A 15,749-nucleotide genomic window follows, 5' to 3' on the forward strand; every position below is an offset into this window, starting at 1 on the left:
TAAAATAAGGCTTATAATTTTTTCCTTTCTTTTTTCTTCCTCCCTTTTTCCATTTCTCCATTTCTCCCTCCCTCTCCTTTTTCCTTCTTTCCCTACTTCCATTTTTTCTTCTACCCTTCCTTTCTCCTTCTCTACATTTCCCCCTTCTTCCTCCCTTTTTCTTTCCTTCCTTCCTTCCTCTCTTCATTACTTCTTTTTTCCTTTCTTTCTTCCCATATTGCAAGACCAATGATAAATCAATATTATTTTTTAAAAACACAAACATACATGCAGTGCAATGAGTGGCAGCAAATAGGCAGAACATGGTGACCAAAATATTTGGGGAGTGAAACAAAATCACCTTGAAGACTAAAGAATTAGAATACAACCGGACAATGAATCAGAGCTGTCAAGTGACAGCAATAGTGAGCTAGTGTTTTTCCTAAAGACTTCAGCTATAGAATTTTATGAAGTTTAAAATGTCTACATCTCATTCTTTATAGATGGATGAAGCTGCCAATTCAATTTTTCACTCTGGTTTATTCCGTATTCATAAGATATATTGATATCTACCTCAGTTTTTGTATTGGATGCCCTGATTCATGGGCAAATATGTTAACTCCGGTCATGGCCTTCCCATTGCCCCTTTCTGAACCTGGGCATTAAGGAAACTTTTCTTTTTTATACATGTGAGCCTTTGAAACATTATTTTGAACATTATATAGGATAATGAAACACAACATAACATAATGGTCATAAACCACAGTTGTGTATTTATTACCTCATAATATAAACCTTGTTTTACCTAGATAAGAAACCTATCTAAAGTGCATTTAAAAAAAAAAAAAAGTGTAGCTGATTAGTTTCCCAAACTCAACTTCTGATTGAATTCACTGATAACAAAGAGTTCATCAAAGAAAAATCAATGACAATCAGCTTTATAGTAATTTATCACTTAAAATCCATGTCAGGAACCTAGGAACAATTGTTGTGCTGAGAGACTCATAGTAGGTAAATTTGCAATTCTTTTCAACAGCTCATTAAGCTAGTACTTTCAAGAACACAGCAATTCAATCAAGCAAAAAGTTTGTTATGTGGGTGACATTTCCCCTTCCAGACAATAATTCAGTTCAAGATGCTAGAATTCTGATAATTCAAAGACAAAAACAAAATAGTTTTGCCTTTATGGAGCTTACAGTGAACTGGAGGATACAACATACACACACATAAATAAATAAATAGTGATCTGAAGAGCAGTACCAAAGGATAGACCAAGAAAATTTAATCTTGAAGGAAGATAATGCAGGGCAGAGCTGGAGAGAGGAAGCATTATAGACACTGAAGGACATTGGCAGGAGATGGGTATGTTGGGACTAGAGAAAAGCTGGTAGTTTGGTGGGGAAATAGTGTGGACAAAAAGGAGTAATGTGAAATAAGATCAGAAAATAGATTTGATAATGGAGAGGGCTTAAATACTAAACTGTGGGGTTTATAATTTATCCCAGAATCAAGGTTTCTGAAAGATGATTTTAGCAGTGATATAAAGCATTCATTTGAGAGAGGAGAGCCTGGGAATAGAACTCAAGTAGTAGATTATTATACTATAGGGATGAACACAAAGGAAAACGTTAAGTAGTTAGTATACTTTAATAATAATAATAATCACAATAGCCTTGTTTATTGTATAACCAATGACATTATTATATATTATATCTATATGTACATATAATGAGGGGAGCCCTGAAACTCTCTCTAAAAATCCTTGAAGGAGAGATTCTCCTTGAATTTTGGTCTCTGTAAAAGACCCTGCCCAAGGGAAACAGGACAAACACCTTCATTCTGTTATTTAGGTGGGGCTAGTTGAGTCTGGAGCTGGAGAATTCCAACCCTATTGAATTAAAGATTAGCCCAGAGACTCATTCAATTCTTTTTTTTTTTTAATTAATTTTATAATTATAACATTTTTTTGACAGTGCATATGCATAGGTAATTTTTTACAACATTATCCCTTTTACTCCCTTCTGTTGAAATTCAATCATTCTAAGATTTTTCAGCTCGGACTGCACCCAGCCCCCATCAAGAACAACCCCCAGCTTGTAGCCAAGGCTTATAAAATGAGCCAACTTGTGGCTCAGTCCTTGCAGAAGACCTAACATGCCAAGGAACCTCTCCCTGGCATAGCAGCAACCTCTATCAGCTGAAATGATATTCTTTTTCAACATTACCCTTTCTTTATCTTCCTCACCTATTTCCCTAACAAGACTTCATACCTCTCTGCCAGGATTTTTCCACTAGAAACTTTACTTCTCTGTCAGACCTTGCCACTAAGGAATCCAGTCTTTCTATTCATGCATAGCAAAGACTGACTTCCCAATGCCAATAATAAACTTCTTTTTATCAGTCTAGCTTTTCGGGTTCATAAATTCCTTTACAAAGGACCTCTGTGTGGCCAGAAGGAGGTTCCTACAACTCCTTACCTTGCGCAGAATCCTAAGGGGCGTTAGGAGAGCCAAATCTCTTCATTTGGTTCCCTGAACCCTGAACCTGCTACTAATGTTGAACATTCTCTCCCTTATAATGTCTCATGGCATCTAAGATCTGGTCATATTCTTGGATAGTCCACTGCCTCCTAGCAAGCTGCTGGCAGCTTCCTTTTTTCTCCTGTTGTTTCCTTGATTTTGAATCGTTGATGACATGGAGTTCACATATTATTTAGCTCATTTTCCACATTTTCTAATAAGCTCAGCTTTCTCTTGAGAGAAGACCTTAAACCACCTTTACTATCTTATATCCACTATTATTTTATCTTCATATTTTCAGAGAAGAAAGAGAAAAACTAGAGAAAATTATATATTACAAGACTTTGCTTTTATTCTGTGAAAAACTCCATTTCTGTCGTCAAGTCAATATGTATATCTATTGGGAACTAAATCACTAGTTACTTAAATCTTTCCTTGGTTTAGCTACAGCAGACAAGTTATGTTAAGTAACATGACTAAAGATTCTTCTTTAACCAGTATGCCAAATCATATTCCTAGCTGCACATTTTAACATTTTTGAACAAAAGAGCTTTTTATTTTTATTATTGTATCTCCAGTATTCATTGAAGCATGCAGACTTGTGATTTCAGTGATATTAGGAACTCCCAGGTGAAGAAACTTCTTCTACCAATGAAGGTCCTTCCTTCTCTTTAATTTAAAGTCTTAAGAGAGCTGCCAAGCATAGAGATGTTAAATGATTTACCCCATTTTATGTAGCCAGTTATGTGTCAGAGAGCAGAGGAACATCAGATAGATTATCAGACCTGGAGTCAGGCAGACCTGCCTCAGCTGTTTTTAGCTGTGTGACCCTGGACAAGTCACTTAATCCTATTTGCCCCAGTTTCCTCATCAATGAGCTGGAGAAGGAAATGGAAAATCATTTCCATATCTCTGCCAAGAACGACTCACCCCCACTTACCACCCCCCTCCCCTGCATCAGGAGATCATCAAGAGTAGGATATAATTGAAAGACTCTAAACAACAAATATTTCAGAATTTGGAGACTTGAACACAGCTCTTTCCAGCTTTGAGTTTGTTTCTCCAAATTCATTATAGTGCGCTCCTTCTATAGAATAATTTTTAAACAAAGCTGTGTTGTACTTTCTTCATAGAACTATAGCTCCTTCCAGAATTATGGAAATCTTATTCCTTTCATATCAGATGAATATTCTGAATTTTGTTCACACTTTAAACTCACCTATTATAAACATTTTCAAAGCAGTGACCTGAGAATAATTAATTCATTACTTATTCCTTATTTCCTCTATGTGCTTTGTAATATGCTATGATTTTGTGCCAGTCTGTTAATACCTTGTGCAATGATGCAAATGTTAACTACTCAAAAACAGTTGATGATGATGCTATATATATAAAATATACAACATGTGTCAGATATCACACTATTAGCTTTATAAAGATAGAAATCAGTCTTTGGTGAAAGAAAACAACTTCCCTTCAGTAATAGATTATCTCAGGGAACACTGAAGAATTTGTGCAATTTATTATAAAATATCTAGAAGTATATACCATTCAGAAGTTACTCTGGTTTAGGTTTCATAAATTTAAGAACATTTCTTTAGATTTTGTGCTTGAACAGCTCACAGAGGATTTACTATTCTCTAGGAAGGCTTTTGGCAGAAGCTCTAATGTTTGTCATATAATCAAACTTTAAATCAACAGAGAGTTTATGCTTTTGAAAGGCCATAACTTCCCAAGTTAACTGCTATAGCTTTATCTGTGTTATTTAGAATAATACTTAGACCTATGAGAGGCAATTTTTGACATCATTACTTTAGTTTAGTTTCTTCTAGTTGTTATTTTGGATGATTTAAATTCTTTCAGTTTGAGGTCTTTGCATATTCTTAAGATTATGATTCTAGGATATTTTTTTAGCTTGTTAATCTAAATTAAACTCTTGTATAAATTACATAAGACAACATATTTAATAATGAATGCGTTCCAGAGGGGAAAAAAACAAATGTAAATATAAAAGCAGGTTTAATGAAGCTGCAAAGTGATTCAGGATTGTTTTTGATATGTAAACAATATGGACTCATGGGGCCATAGGCAACACATGCTGTTGTGAAATATGGCTTCCTACAAGGCATTTTCTTCTTGGTGAACTGTTTAAGGTGCAAAGCCAACCAAACCCTCCAAGAGAAATTTGAATTACAAGTTATTCTAAAGCAAGATGCCAACTAAGTCCTCCAGATGTAGAAAACTGCCATTTGTAAGTCGTCAGATTTTAAGATACACAGGGAAAAGTAGTTTGTAGACCACCATTTCTCTTCCTGTCATTCATGCCTACTCTGTCTTTATGTATAAAATACTTCATAAATCTGGCTGCATTCCTGTCTTTTGGTTTTGAAGATGGTGTTCTTACTAGTGATTATTCATCTGTGGGGCAGAATGGTGCAGTAGAAAGATTACTGACTCTGGAATTAAAAGGACTGGGTTCAAATCTAATCTCTGACAATTACTAACTCTGTGATCTTGGCCAATTAGTTTATCCTCCTTTATTACAACAATGATAGTAATAGCTAGCATTCCTATAATACTTAAAAGTTTGCAGACTGTTTTACAAATATTATTTCATTTGATCATCACAACAACTCTTGTGCTATTATCTTTATTTTACAGATGAAGAATCAGAGGCAAGGCAGGTTAAATGACTTGTTCATGGTAACTTAAGTAGCAGGTATCTAAAACCAATTTAAACCCAGGTCTTCCTGACTATAGGTCCAACACTGTACCATCTAGCTCCCTAGACCTCAGTTTCTTCACCTCTAAAAAAAATAAGATGGTTTGATGGTCTTGTAGTTCTCCCTTCCCAACTCTAGAAGCAGTCTCCTCAATTAAAAATCTATGATTCTATGATCTGAAAGGCCAATATATAGCTGACAGTGCTTTCCATAGTGCAACCATAAGCAAACAACCCTGATTAACATTTATAGTCCTGTATCCTAAGAGTTTGCCACTTTTATCTTTATTATTGTTTGAATTAAAGTTTACTTAAACAGAACAAGTTTATTCCTCAAAGCTATAATCTAAGTCTGTCAATTGCATTTGTTTTTATTTTTCTCCCAGTCATTTACATGCCTCATTACTAGACAAAGTGTTTTACTGAATTCTTAGTGAGTTTGTTTCTTTAAGAAGGATGTTGAAAAAACAAAAAGAGAATAATATAAAATAAGCATAAAAAGGCAATCTGGAAGGTGACGGTCCTGGAATCTGTCATTTGAGGTCATTGGAAATATTTAGCCTGGAGAAGAGTGGGCTTTTGCTCTATACTTAAGTTGTTTATGAGACAGCTGCATGGGCATGGGATTCTATTTTGGGCTTCTGTGGAAGAAGGTTATGGGGGTGTGGAAGAATAAAATCAAGAACTGGAATTAAGAAGGATAAAGTGGTTACATGGGAAGTTTGGAGAATTAGTATTAATGAATTAGATTAGAGGATGAATTTTAGTAAGATAAAAATTGGGTAAAATTTGAGAGAAATTGGGAAAAAAATTGAAGAACAATTTTTAGGCCTAGAAAGTATCTGGATTCTATTCTGGGAGATAAAACAAGTAGGATTAAAGAAAATTACAGAGACTATAAAAAGACTATGTAGGATTAAGAAGGATTAGGGAGTAGAACTTGATGAATCAAGAAGGAGGTGATGGCCAAGGCAAGTCAAGGAGAGTAAAAAAGCAAAAAAAAAAAAACCTAAGTGGTACAATTACAAGGTTAACAAATTGCTAGAATTGATTGCTGAGTGTTGCAGAAAGCACTGAGTAACCATTCTCCTCCAATGAAGAGTCTTATGCAAAAAAACCTGAGTCAAGGGTTACACATTTATTAGTGTTTTTAAGAATTAAGGCTGAAAATCTCAGCCTTACAGAGACTAAGGGAAATTGTGCAGTTCTTTGTATTTGGTGTGTGATGCTTGTCTTTCTGACAAGTGGAATGACTTATTTATATTCAAAATAAAAGTTGCTTTCCCTCTAGAGCAGAAGACAAAGGGATTAGAAGAATGACTCTCCACATTCTAGGTTGTTAGAAGGAAGGAAGGTTTTGAAAAGAAACTGAAGCAAGGATTCAATGAAGCAAGCAGGAAATCTGAGGTGGGGGAGACCCTTAGTAAAATGACGGATAATGAAAGCCTATTATACAGAGAGGATAGAAAAGAAAATGACACCTATACAGTTAGAACTTAAAATAGATTTGAAGCTCTTTCTGAAGAGAAGAGAACTAGATGTCTGAGGAGGAAAAAGGTACATGTCCATCTAAGAATGATACAGTAGAACTGCAGAATCTATTAAATGAGAAGCCATCAGATAGGAACAAATGAAGAGGATAAGAGAAGTAATTGTAGTAGAAATATTCTCTGCTTATTGGTAGTAGGGGGAGCTATTTGTCAATCTGATAATAACAAAATGTCTATTGTTCAGAGCATTTATCCAAGACATAACAAAGAGCCTCCCAAGACTTTTCAAAATGGAGGACAATTATCTACTTCTGTTGATTCATAAATGACACATCTTCAAAAAACCTAAAAAAATATTGCTAGCAATTCTTAATGATATATGCTATTAAAAAAGAAAAGTAAATGTGGGGTAGAATATGGTTTTGTTGTGGTTGTTCAGTTATTTAATTTGCTTTCAACTCTTTGTATTCCCCATTTGGAATTTTCTTGGCAAAGATACTGGAGTTGGCCATTTTCTTCCCCAGTTCATTTTACAGATGAAGAAACTGAGGCAAACAATATTAATAACTTTCCCAGGTTCACACAGGTAGATAGTATCTGAGGCTAGATTTGAACTAAGGAAGATGAATCTTCCTGGCTCCAAAGGCACTACTCCATCCACTATTCCTCCTAGCTGTCATAGATTATAGTAGCATATATTAATGTGCTTATGTGAGGAAATCCAGGAATCAAAGGTAAAGGTGGGGGATCCATGACAGATTGTGGAAAGAAACCTCCTGGATAGAAAGAGTAAATAAGAGCTTGAAAAACAGGCAACAATTTTGGCACAAAGGAATAAGATAAAATTTAGATGAAAAACTTTAATTATTCAGACAAAGAAGAGTTAATAACTTCATAACTTGCTTTAGTGCTAATTTTATTCTTCAAAAATGGAGGAACCATCAGGTGGAAATTTTATTTTTAATCTGACTCTTGATAATAGATTAAAAATATGTTGCTAGAATAGAAATGATGATAATCTCAAAGGGAAGTAATGACTCCATCCTATAGTTATAAAACAAACAAAAAAAATCTAAACATGTATGACTTGTACCTTAGATGTGATACAATCGAATTTTAAAGAATTTAGAGGAAAGATAGGGATCCATGGAATAAAGTGCAACAAAGGAATTCAAGAAGAATGGGAGATGTTCAAGACTAAAATTCTGAAGACATAAAAGGAAACAAGTCTAGCAAGGAGGGAAAATGAAATTTGTTTGAAGAAACCAGCATGAATGCAAAAGGACCTTACCAAATAAAATAAAATTTAAAAAAAAGCAATGTACAGAAGGTAGAAATAAGGCCAAGTAACAAAGGATGAGTAAGAACCTATTATGATCCTATAAAAGTAGTATGAGATGCTAAATATCAGAATGAACTGAGGCTGGCAAAGAAAGTTAAAGACAACTAAAAAAGAAAAAAAAAGATCAAAGAAGGGATAGCATCTTTTTGGGGGGGTTGAATGTGACAATAATAATTGATGGTTAGTATTAAGCAGAACTGATCACTAATCTTTCTACATTGATAGAACATACAGACTGTGTGATCCTTAACCAATGTTTAAGAATTCAGGATGATTTATATACCATAAGGCAAGAGAGTAAGACTCTAGTGAAAACTTAATTTATATATAATTGGATTGTCTATTATTTAAATGGCAAGAATTGGCATTAGCTTTTAGTTTTGTGTTCCTAATAAAAATCTTAGATTCTACCTAGATAGGGTTTATCTGGTGCATAAAGGTATGCAGAATTGTATACAACTTCAGTCTCCTTCAAAATGATTATTTGTTATAGTTTGATACTGGACAACTAGGTGGCAAAGTGAATAGAGTACTGGGTCTAGAGTCAGGAAGACATGTGTGACCCTGGGCAAGTAACTTCACCCTATTTCCCTCAGTTTCTGCATCTGTAAAATGAGGTAGGGAAGTAAGAGGCAAACTATTCTAGTATTTCTAAAAAGAAAACCCCAAATGTGATCTTGAAATCCAATATTATTGAAAAATGACTAAACGACAACAATAAAATAATGTGCTCACACAGTACTTCCTGATCTTCTTGTGAGTGATTTTTGATGGTATTTTCTGCAAAGTTGGGAAGATTTTCCAAATACACAAAATTGACACTAGTTTTTAGGTTTTTTCTCTCTCATTCTAGGATAGGACTTGTAACCTCATAGCACATACTGGATGCTAAATAAATGATTGTTAAATCAAACTTCATGGTTCCAAAGTGGAAGGTAGAATTTAAGTGGATTATCATGACACCTTACTTCATTTCATGAAATGAGCATGAAAAAGTCAGACAAGGTCTCATCCAACCTCCCTGGTAGAACCATACAATTCTCTGTGGAATAAGTACAAGATATTAATGTACTTCTTGTAAGTTAGCCTAATATGCTTAATTTAATAGTTCTCTTAATGATATTTTTGCATTTTGTGAGGCCTGGATCTTGATGTCATTCCAAACAATTTTCCAGTGATCTGTTTAGTGAAATTAATATTTCAATCTTCATGGTAATTTTGTGACCAGTTATACATTCCAGAAAAAAAAGATCATTCAGGAATCTGGATAAATTCCAAACTAAGTGGTAAAATTCCATTCAGTCTCCATTAAAAAATCTAATTTGAAGACTAATCCTTCAACTCCCTGGCTAATATGTATTAATATTGTTTCTGTTTATGAGTAGTTGTAGGATTTCTCCTAAGAGGGACAATGAGTTTAATAGCACAGATAAGTACCAGTTATAGACCAGTTATCTATATGGTTTTTTTCCTTTATATTTTCTTAGGCTTAAAGTTAATAAAGTCTATAAGTTAGGAATTGTAGTCCTAGCATTTTCAAGAGAGAGGGAGAAAGATATAGAGATAGATAGATAGATAGATAGAGAGAGAGAGATAGAGAGAGAGATAGAGAGATAGAGAGATAGATCTATAAAGACAGACAGGGGAAGAATACCTCTATTCTTAAGGTTATGACTCAGGAAAAAGCTGGTTAGGGAAAAACAAAACAAAACAAAACATCAGTTTCCCTTCCCAAGTCCTGCATGGTCAAATGGATGCCTTACACATCATTTTTTCTTTTTTTTCCTTTTCTCTGGTACTGTCTTTGCCAGATCTATTGCTGCTGCTGAGAGCAGAGGCAAAAAGAGACCCTTCAGTATGTGGGTGATGGGCAAGAAACATAGAGAAAAAGTGAATCCTTGAATGCAGTAGTTCCTGCCCAGTAGTTCCTTCTGCCTATTAAATACAGCCAATATTTCCCTTTCTATAAGGTTATTTATTCTGATAATAAAACTAATATTACTCTCATGGTATCTGCTTTTAAAGAAATAAAGTTCCCATTTCTAATTTGTAAAATGTCTGAGAACTTTTTATTGGACTTGAGCCTTCACTTGATGTCAGGAAAGGAAAAAAAAGTCTCCTTTTGTTTCTCCTAATGTGTGTATTGACACACACACACACATTTGCTTTAAGGAAAACATTTTTATTGAATCTGAGAAAGATATAGAAAAATTCTGGGGCAACCTATGCAGTGATTCTCAGAGTTACAAGAAACCTCAGCAATCATTTAATCCAGTCTCCACTTTTAAAAGAATCTCATTCACATACCTGAGAAGTAAGCAAGTATGTGCTGGAGTCAGCTTGAACTAGCTCTAGAGAGACAATTGTTAAATTTTCATCATGAGCATTTACATTTTAGGAAATGAGAGTTTGATTTATTGTTTTGCTGATTGTCCAGACTTCAAAAAAGTGCTGGTGAATATGTTAACAATATAGATTTGGGGCAGCTAGGTGGTGCAGTGGATAGAGCACCAGCCCTGAATTCAGGAGGACCCAAGTTCAAATCTGGTCTCAAACACTTAACACTTCCTAGCTGTGTGACCCTGGGCAAGTCACTTAACCCCAACCTCAGGGTATAAAAAAAATATATATATATATAAATATATATATATATATATATATATTCAATACAAAATGTGCTACTTGTACTATTTTTCCCTCTTGAAGAGCCCTTATTCCCCATGCAGGGAACTTAGTACCTCTTTAGGCAGCCCATTCAACTGTTAGATATCTCATTAAGAGGTGTTTCCTTATATCAAGCTTAAAATGGCTTCTCTTGCAACATCCAGTACTTTCTGGGTTGAAGAAGAACATGCCTTATCTGTCTTCCATAATGCTTAAGACAACTCTCACGTCTCTCCTTAATCTTCTCCTCTAGGCTAACCATCTTGTGTTCTTCCTACAAATCTTAACATTGCATGAACTCAAAGTTCTTCACCATATTGGTTGTCCTCTTCTGAATCCTTCCTGACTTATTTTTTTCTTCCTAAAAATTGTACCAGATCTGAGTTCCAGGAAGTCCAGAGCTTATCTGACAAGACTGGAGTACATCAGGATCATTAGCTTATTCCTGGATACCATTCCTTTTTTAAGCAGTCATATAAGCTTCTTTGGAAACCATATCAAATAACTGCCTCATTTTGAATTTGGAGTTCCCTATTTTGTAAGTGAAGTTTAATTTTATTAAGTTTACTTTTATTTAATTCAGACCAATGTTCCAGCCCATCAAGATTTTTTCTGACTTCCAATCTTGTCATATGGTATGTTAAGTTCACTGTACCTCCTAACTTTGTGAAATTTTTGTATGCAATAATCATGCCATCTATATATTTATCCAATTCATTGGATAAAAATGTCAAATATTATAAAGTGCAGCACAGACCACTAGGATTCACCCCTGGAAAGACTAGAGGTATCCCTATGCTAGTGGGAAAAATAACCAGGTCTATAAATAATCACTTTTGTACTCATCAAAATGTGGAAAATAGATCAGCCAAATTTCATGATAGCTAATTTGTATGCAGCTATAATGAGACACATCTGTCTCTTTATCATGCCACAGACATAGAGGTCTGCCCTTGGGGGTGTTCATTATAAAACTCAGCTCCCTAATCTTAAGAATATTAGCTAAAACCTAAAATTACAGAAAGGTTATTGGAGTTGTAGAATCCAATCTTCTTATTTTATAGATAATGAATACCTAGAAAGATTAGGTGACTTGTATAAGCCCAGGTGGATAATAAGGGGTAAGTTGAGATTTGAACTCATGTTTCTTTGCTGTAAGTCCATTATTCTTTCCACTCATCATTTTACCTTCTTGAAGTTCAAGTTCAAATATATAATCAAATGGTCCTTTTAGATTTCTCATTCTTTATAGTTCTAAATGTTCTATCTACCAGGCTCTTAGACTACCTGCAAAGACCAACTCTTCAGTGGAGAAAGTGAGTATAGGAAGTATAAATGGATGATTAATTAGGGAAATGAGGTACCTGGAATGTCACTTGGAACAGATATATATGCATGGCATCAAAGGATGAGAATCTTTAAGGAAATTAATTGAAAAAGAATAAAAAATAGGTTAGTAGGAAGAAGGAAAGCTGATAGTTTAAACAGAACCTTCAAAAATTTTAGAGGTAATTCTAGTTATGAAGAGAAAAAAAAACAATCACTAAAAGATTTTTCTCATCTGCCTAAAAGATGGCAAGTGGGTAAAAGTGTGACTTGCTTTTGCAAAGACCATGTATGGTTCAATGGAATGTCCAGTGGTTTTCCCCTCAAATGCCACAAACCTGTTACTCGAAGTTTATCTGTCCCGACCACAACTTCCTTTTCATCGACCGTAAATAGAGGCCGGCCATCCTTGGAGTTGATCTGGAATTGCTGACTGTGGACTTCTACCATTTTGGGACCTGAAGAATACATTACAATATTTCATTAGTAAATAATCAGATTCAATGTAATTTGAGCACTCACAGAAGTCAGATCCACCAGCCAATTCTGAATTATTTAAAATTTAAATTGTCCTCACTACACATTCAGTGTATATTAATTTTGCTATGGTTCAAGCCTTTCTGTACAATAGAAAGACAAACTATGGTTCAAATTAAATCATTGCTGAATATACTAATGTATTACCAAGTTATACTTTTTTTCCAGGTTGTTGTATCTTGCAAATATAAAAGCTGCCTAGTTTTATTCAGTATTATTAGAAATTAGAGAAGCAGAGTTGATACAGTGCTAGACCTGAAGTCAGGAAGAACTGAGTTCAAATCCAATCTCAGACATAACTAGGTGATCCTGGGCAAGTCACTATTAGTCTCAGTTTCCCTATCTATAAAATGGGGATAATAATACTTTCCAGAGTGGTTGAGTATAAAATGAGATAATTTTTAAAGTGCTTTGTAAACCTTAAAGTTCTATATTCTTATCATCATCATTGTTTTTATTGCTACTATTTTATATCTGTATCCCTTTGTAAAGATTTTGTCTTCTAAAATACCAGATTTAGTAGTATGCCTTACAATTTGTTAAAAAAAAAAACATTATGGATAATCTGAAAGGAGAGAGTCATTTCCATGAACAAGGGGAGAATTTTGATCTTTGTCCTCTCTCAATTCTACACAGCACTTTTTGGTTTTTAATATGATATAAATTGTTTCAAGTTATTTCTGAAATTTTTTTCAAGAATCTGGGGCAGCACCATTCATGAATAAGTATTTTATATTCTTGTAAATAGAGGTCATTATTACTTTTGGATGTAGTCAGTAATGTTGTTTTTGTCTCCATCAATTTTCAAACTGAAAGGGTAGAGTAATATTAACTAAGAGGGAATTAAAGCCTGAGATAAGAAAGGATATTAAGAAAGTATCATACTACTTTAATTCAATTCAAGTCTTTAGGCCTGTCAAGAGGTGCCAAATACCATAGTTTTGAATGATATTTTCCTCATGTTTTGGCATTTTTCAGAATAGCGGCTTCAGAAAGAGAAGAAATCATGAGCTATATAACTTCTTGTTTATATTATTGTTGTTTGTCCTTTGTTCTCGAAGACAATCATGATATCAAGGAGGTAATGCCATGACATGCAGGTGAACTGAATTTGAGGGAGGGAGGGCTGGACAAGGTCTCCAGCCTCACTTTCTCCTCCAGTCATCTGGCTTCAGTGGCCAAATATCAGGATAACTGGAGATGGCCCTGGATATAGTCTTTATGCTTAGTCTTTAATAAGTCTCAGTTTGACTGAGGCAAAACCCATTCAGTGATTAAGACTAAGTAAGAAAGATTAAATTAAGAGGCAACACCTTTACCTTTCCTCTCTTGCCACCTCAAGTTGATGACAATTGAATCTGACATAGAGTTTGATATGTTAAAACTACAATTTTGCTACCAGTCCTTCAGAAGAGCTGAGGAACAGATTTTAACGATTCTCTCTAGCCAAATATTCTAGCTATTTGACTCTGATCCTGGATAAGATAATCTTTCTGGGTCACCTGTAAAATAAAGGACTAGATTGGATGGACTATAAGGTTCTTTTCAGCTCTAAATTTGTGATTCTATTATCTCATGAAGAACAAAGGGCCTCACATAGATTTTCTCATTTTTCTTCTTTAATAATCATTTGAACAGAGCAAGTACAATAATCTTATAGTATAGATAAGGAATATGAGTTTCAAGGGGGTTAGATATCCAACTAATAAACAGCAGAGCTAAAATTCAAGTCCTTGATATTTTGATTCAATCCAGCATTCCCTCCCTCTTTATAGTTCAATTTAATTTTATTTTTCAGTTAAATTTTCTCTTTCCTTCTATCCTCTTTTTTGTCATTGAGAAATCAAGAAAAACAAAACTCATCGAATTTTAATGTATCAGTCATGTCAAAAAAAGAAAGAGAAAGAAAGCAAAACAAAGAAAACAATTTTCAGCAGTTTGTACTCTGGCTCCATCAGTTCCTTATCTGGAAGTAGAGAAAATGTTTCATCATGAGTTCTTTGGAATTGTGATCAGTCATTGTGTCAGTTAAAGTTACTCAGTGTTTTAAATTTTTTTAAATTAATGGTTTTGCTATATTTTAAGTTCAAAGTGTCTTATTCTTCTCATCACCCTGCAAATAGAGAAGGCCACAATATCTCTCTCTCTCTCTCTCTCTCTCTTTCTCTCTCCTCTCTCTCTCTCTCTCTCTCTCTCTCTCTCTACTCTCTCTCTCTCTCTCTCTCTCTCCTCTCTCTTTCTCTCTCTCTCTCTCTCACTCTCTCTCTCTCTCTCTCTCTCTCTTCTCTCTCTCTCTCTCTCTCTCTCTTCCTCTCTCTCTCTCTCTCTCTCTCTCTCTCTCTCTCCTCTCGTCTCTCTCCTCTCTCTATCTCTCTCTCTCTCTCTCTCTCTCTCTCTTCTTCTCTCTCTCCTCTCTCTCTCTCTCTCTCTCTCTCCTCTCTCTCTCTCTCTCTCTCTCTCTCTCTCTCCTCTTCTCTCTCTCTCTCTCTCTCTCTCTCTCTCTCTCTCTCTCTCTCTCCTCTTCTCTCTCTCTCTCTCTCTCTCTCTCTCTCTCTCTCTCTCTCACACACACACACACACGTACACACTTATGTAAAACCATACAATACTTCTATTTCTCAGTGTACTTTCTATATATTTGGATAGCATCTTCCTTTGTAGTTGACTTGTATTTTTATAATATAATAACTTAATCATTCATAATATCACTGTTACTAAATTCTGAATGTTATCATCTTGGTTTAGCTAATCTTTCCATGTTTTTCTGAAATCAATCTACTCATTTCTTCTTACAGCACAGGAGTATTTCATTATTATCATATGCCACAACTTGTTTAGCCATTCCCCAATTCATAAGTATCCCTCAATTTCCAATTCTTTGTCACAACAAAGAGAGCTACCATAAATATTAGAGAACATATAGATTCTTTTCCTTTGCCCCTGATTACTGCAGGGGAAAAATAGTGTTATTTTTGTATCAAAGGGTATAAATAGTTGCCTAACTCTTAGTACATAATTTCAGATTCATTTCCAAAATGTTTGGATCACTTTCCAATTTCACAAATAATATATTAGTGTATGAATTTTTCTACATATCCTGCAACATTTGTCATTTTCTCCTTCTATCATTTTAGCTGATCTGATAGGTATGAGATATTTCAAAGTTATTT

The 15,749-nt window shown here is 34.6% G+C and overlaps 1 protein-coding gene across 5 annotated transcripts in view; it reads right to left on the bottom strand.

The window, feature by feature from the left end:
* SGCG (sarcoglycan gamma) overlaps positions 1-15,749 on the bottom strand; it is a 307,721-nt gene that overhangs the window by 69,615 nt on the left and 222,357 nt on the right. For all 5 annotated transcript variants that reach the window (XM_074303664.1, XM_074303665.1, XM_074303666.1 and 2 more), the window contains exon 5: positions 12,381-12,500. In XM_074303664.1, coding sequence (XP_074159765.1) covers positions 12,381-12,500 — 120 coding nt within the window. The remainder of the gene's footprint in view (positions 1-12,380; positions 12,501-15,749) is intronic.

The sequence above is a fragment of the Sminthopsis crassicaudata genome, chromosome 3 (assembly GCF_048593235.1).
Source record: "Sminthopsis crassicaudata isolate SCR6 chromosome 3, ASM4859323v1, whole genome shotgun sequence".
Classification (NCBI taxonomy): Eukaryota; Metazoa; Chordata; class Mammalia; order Dasyuromorphia; family Dasyuridae; genus Sminthopsis; species Sminthopsis crassicaudata.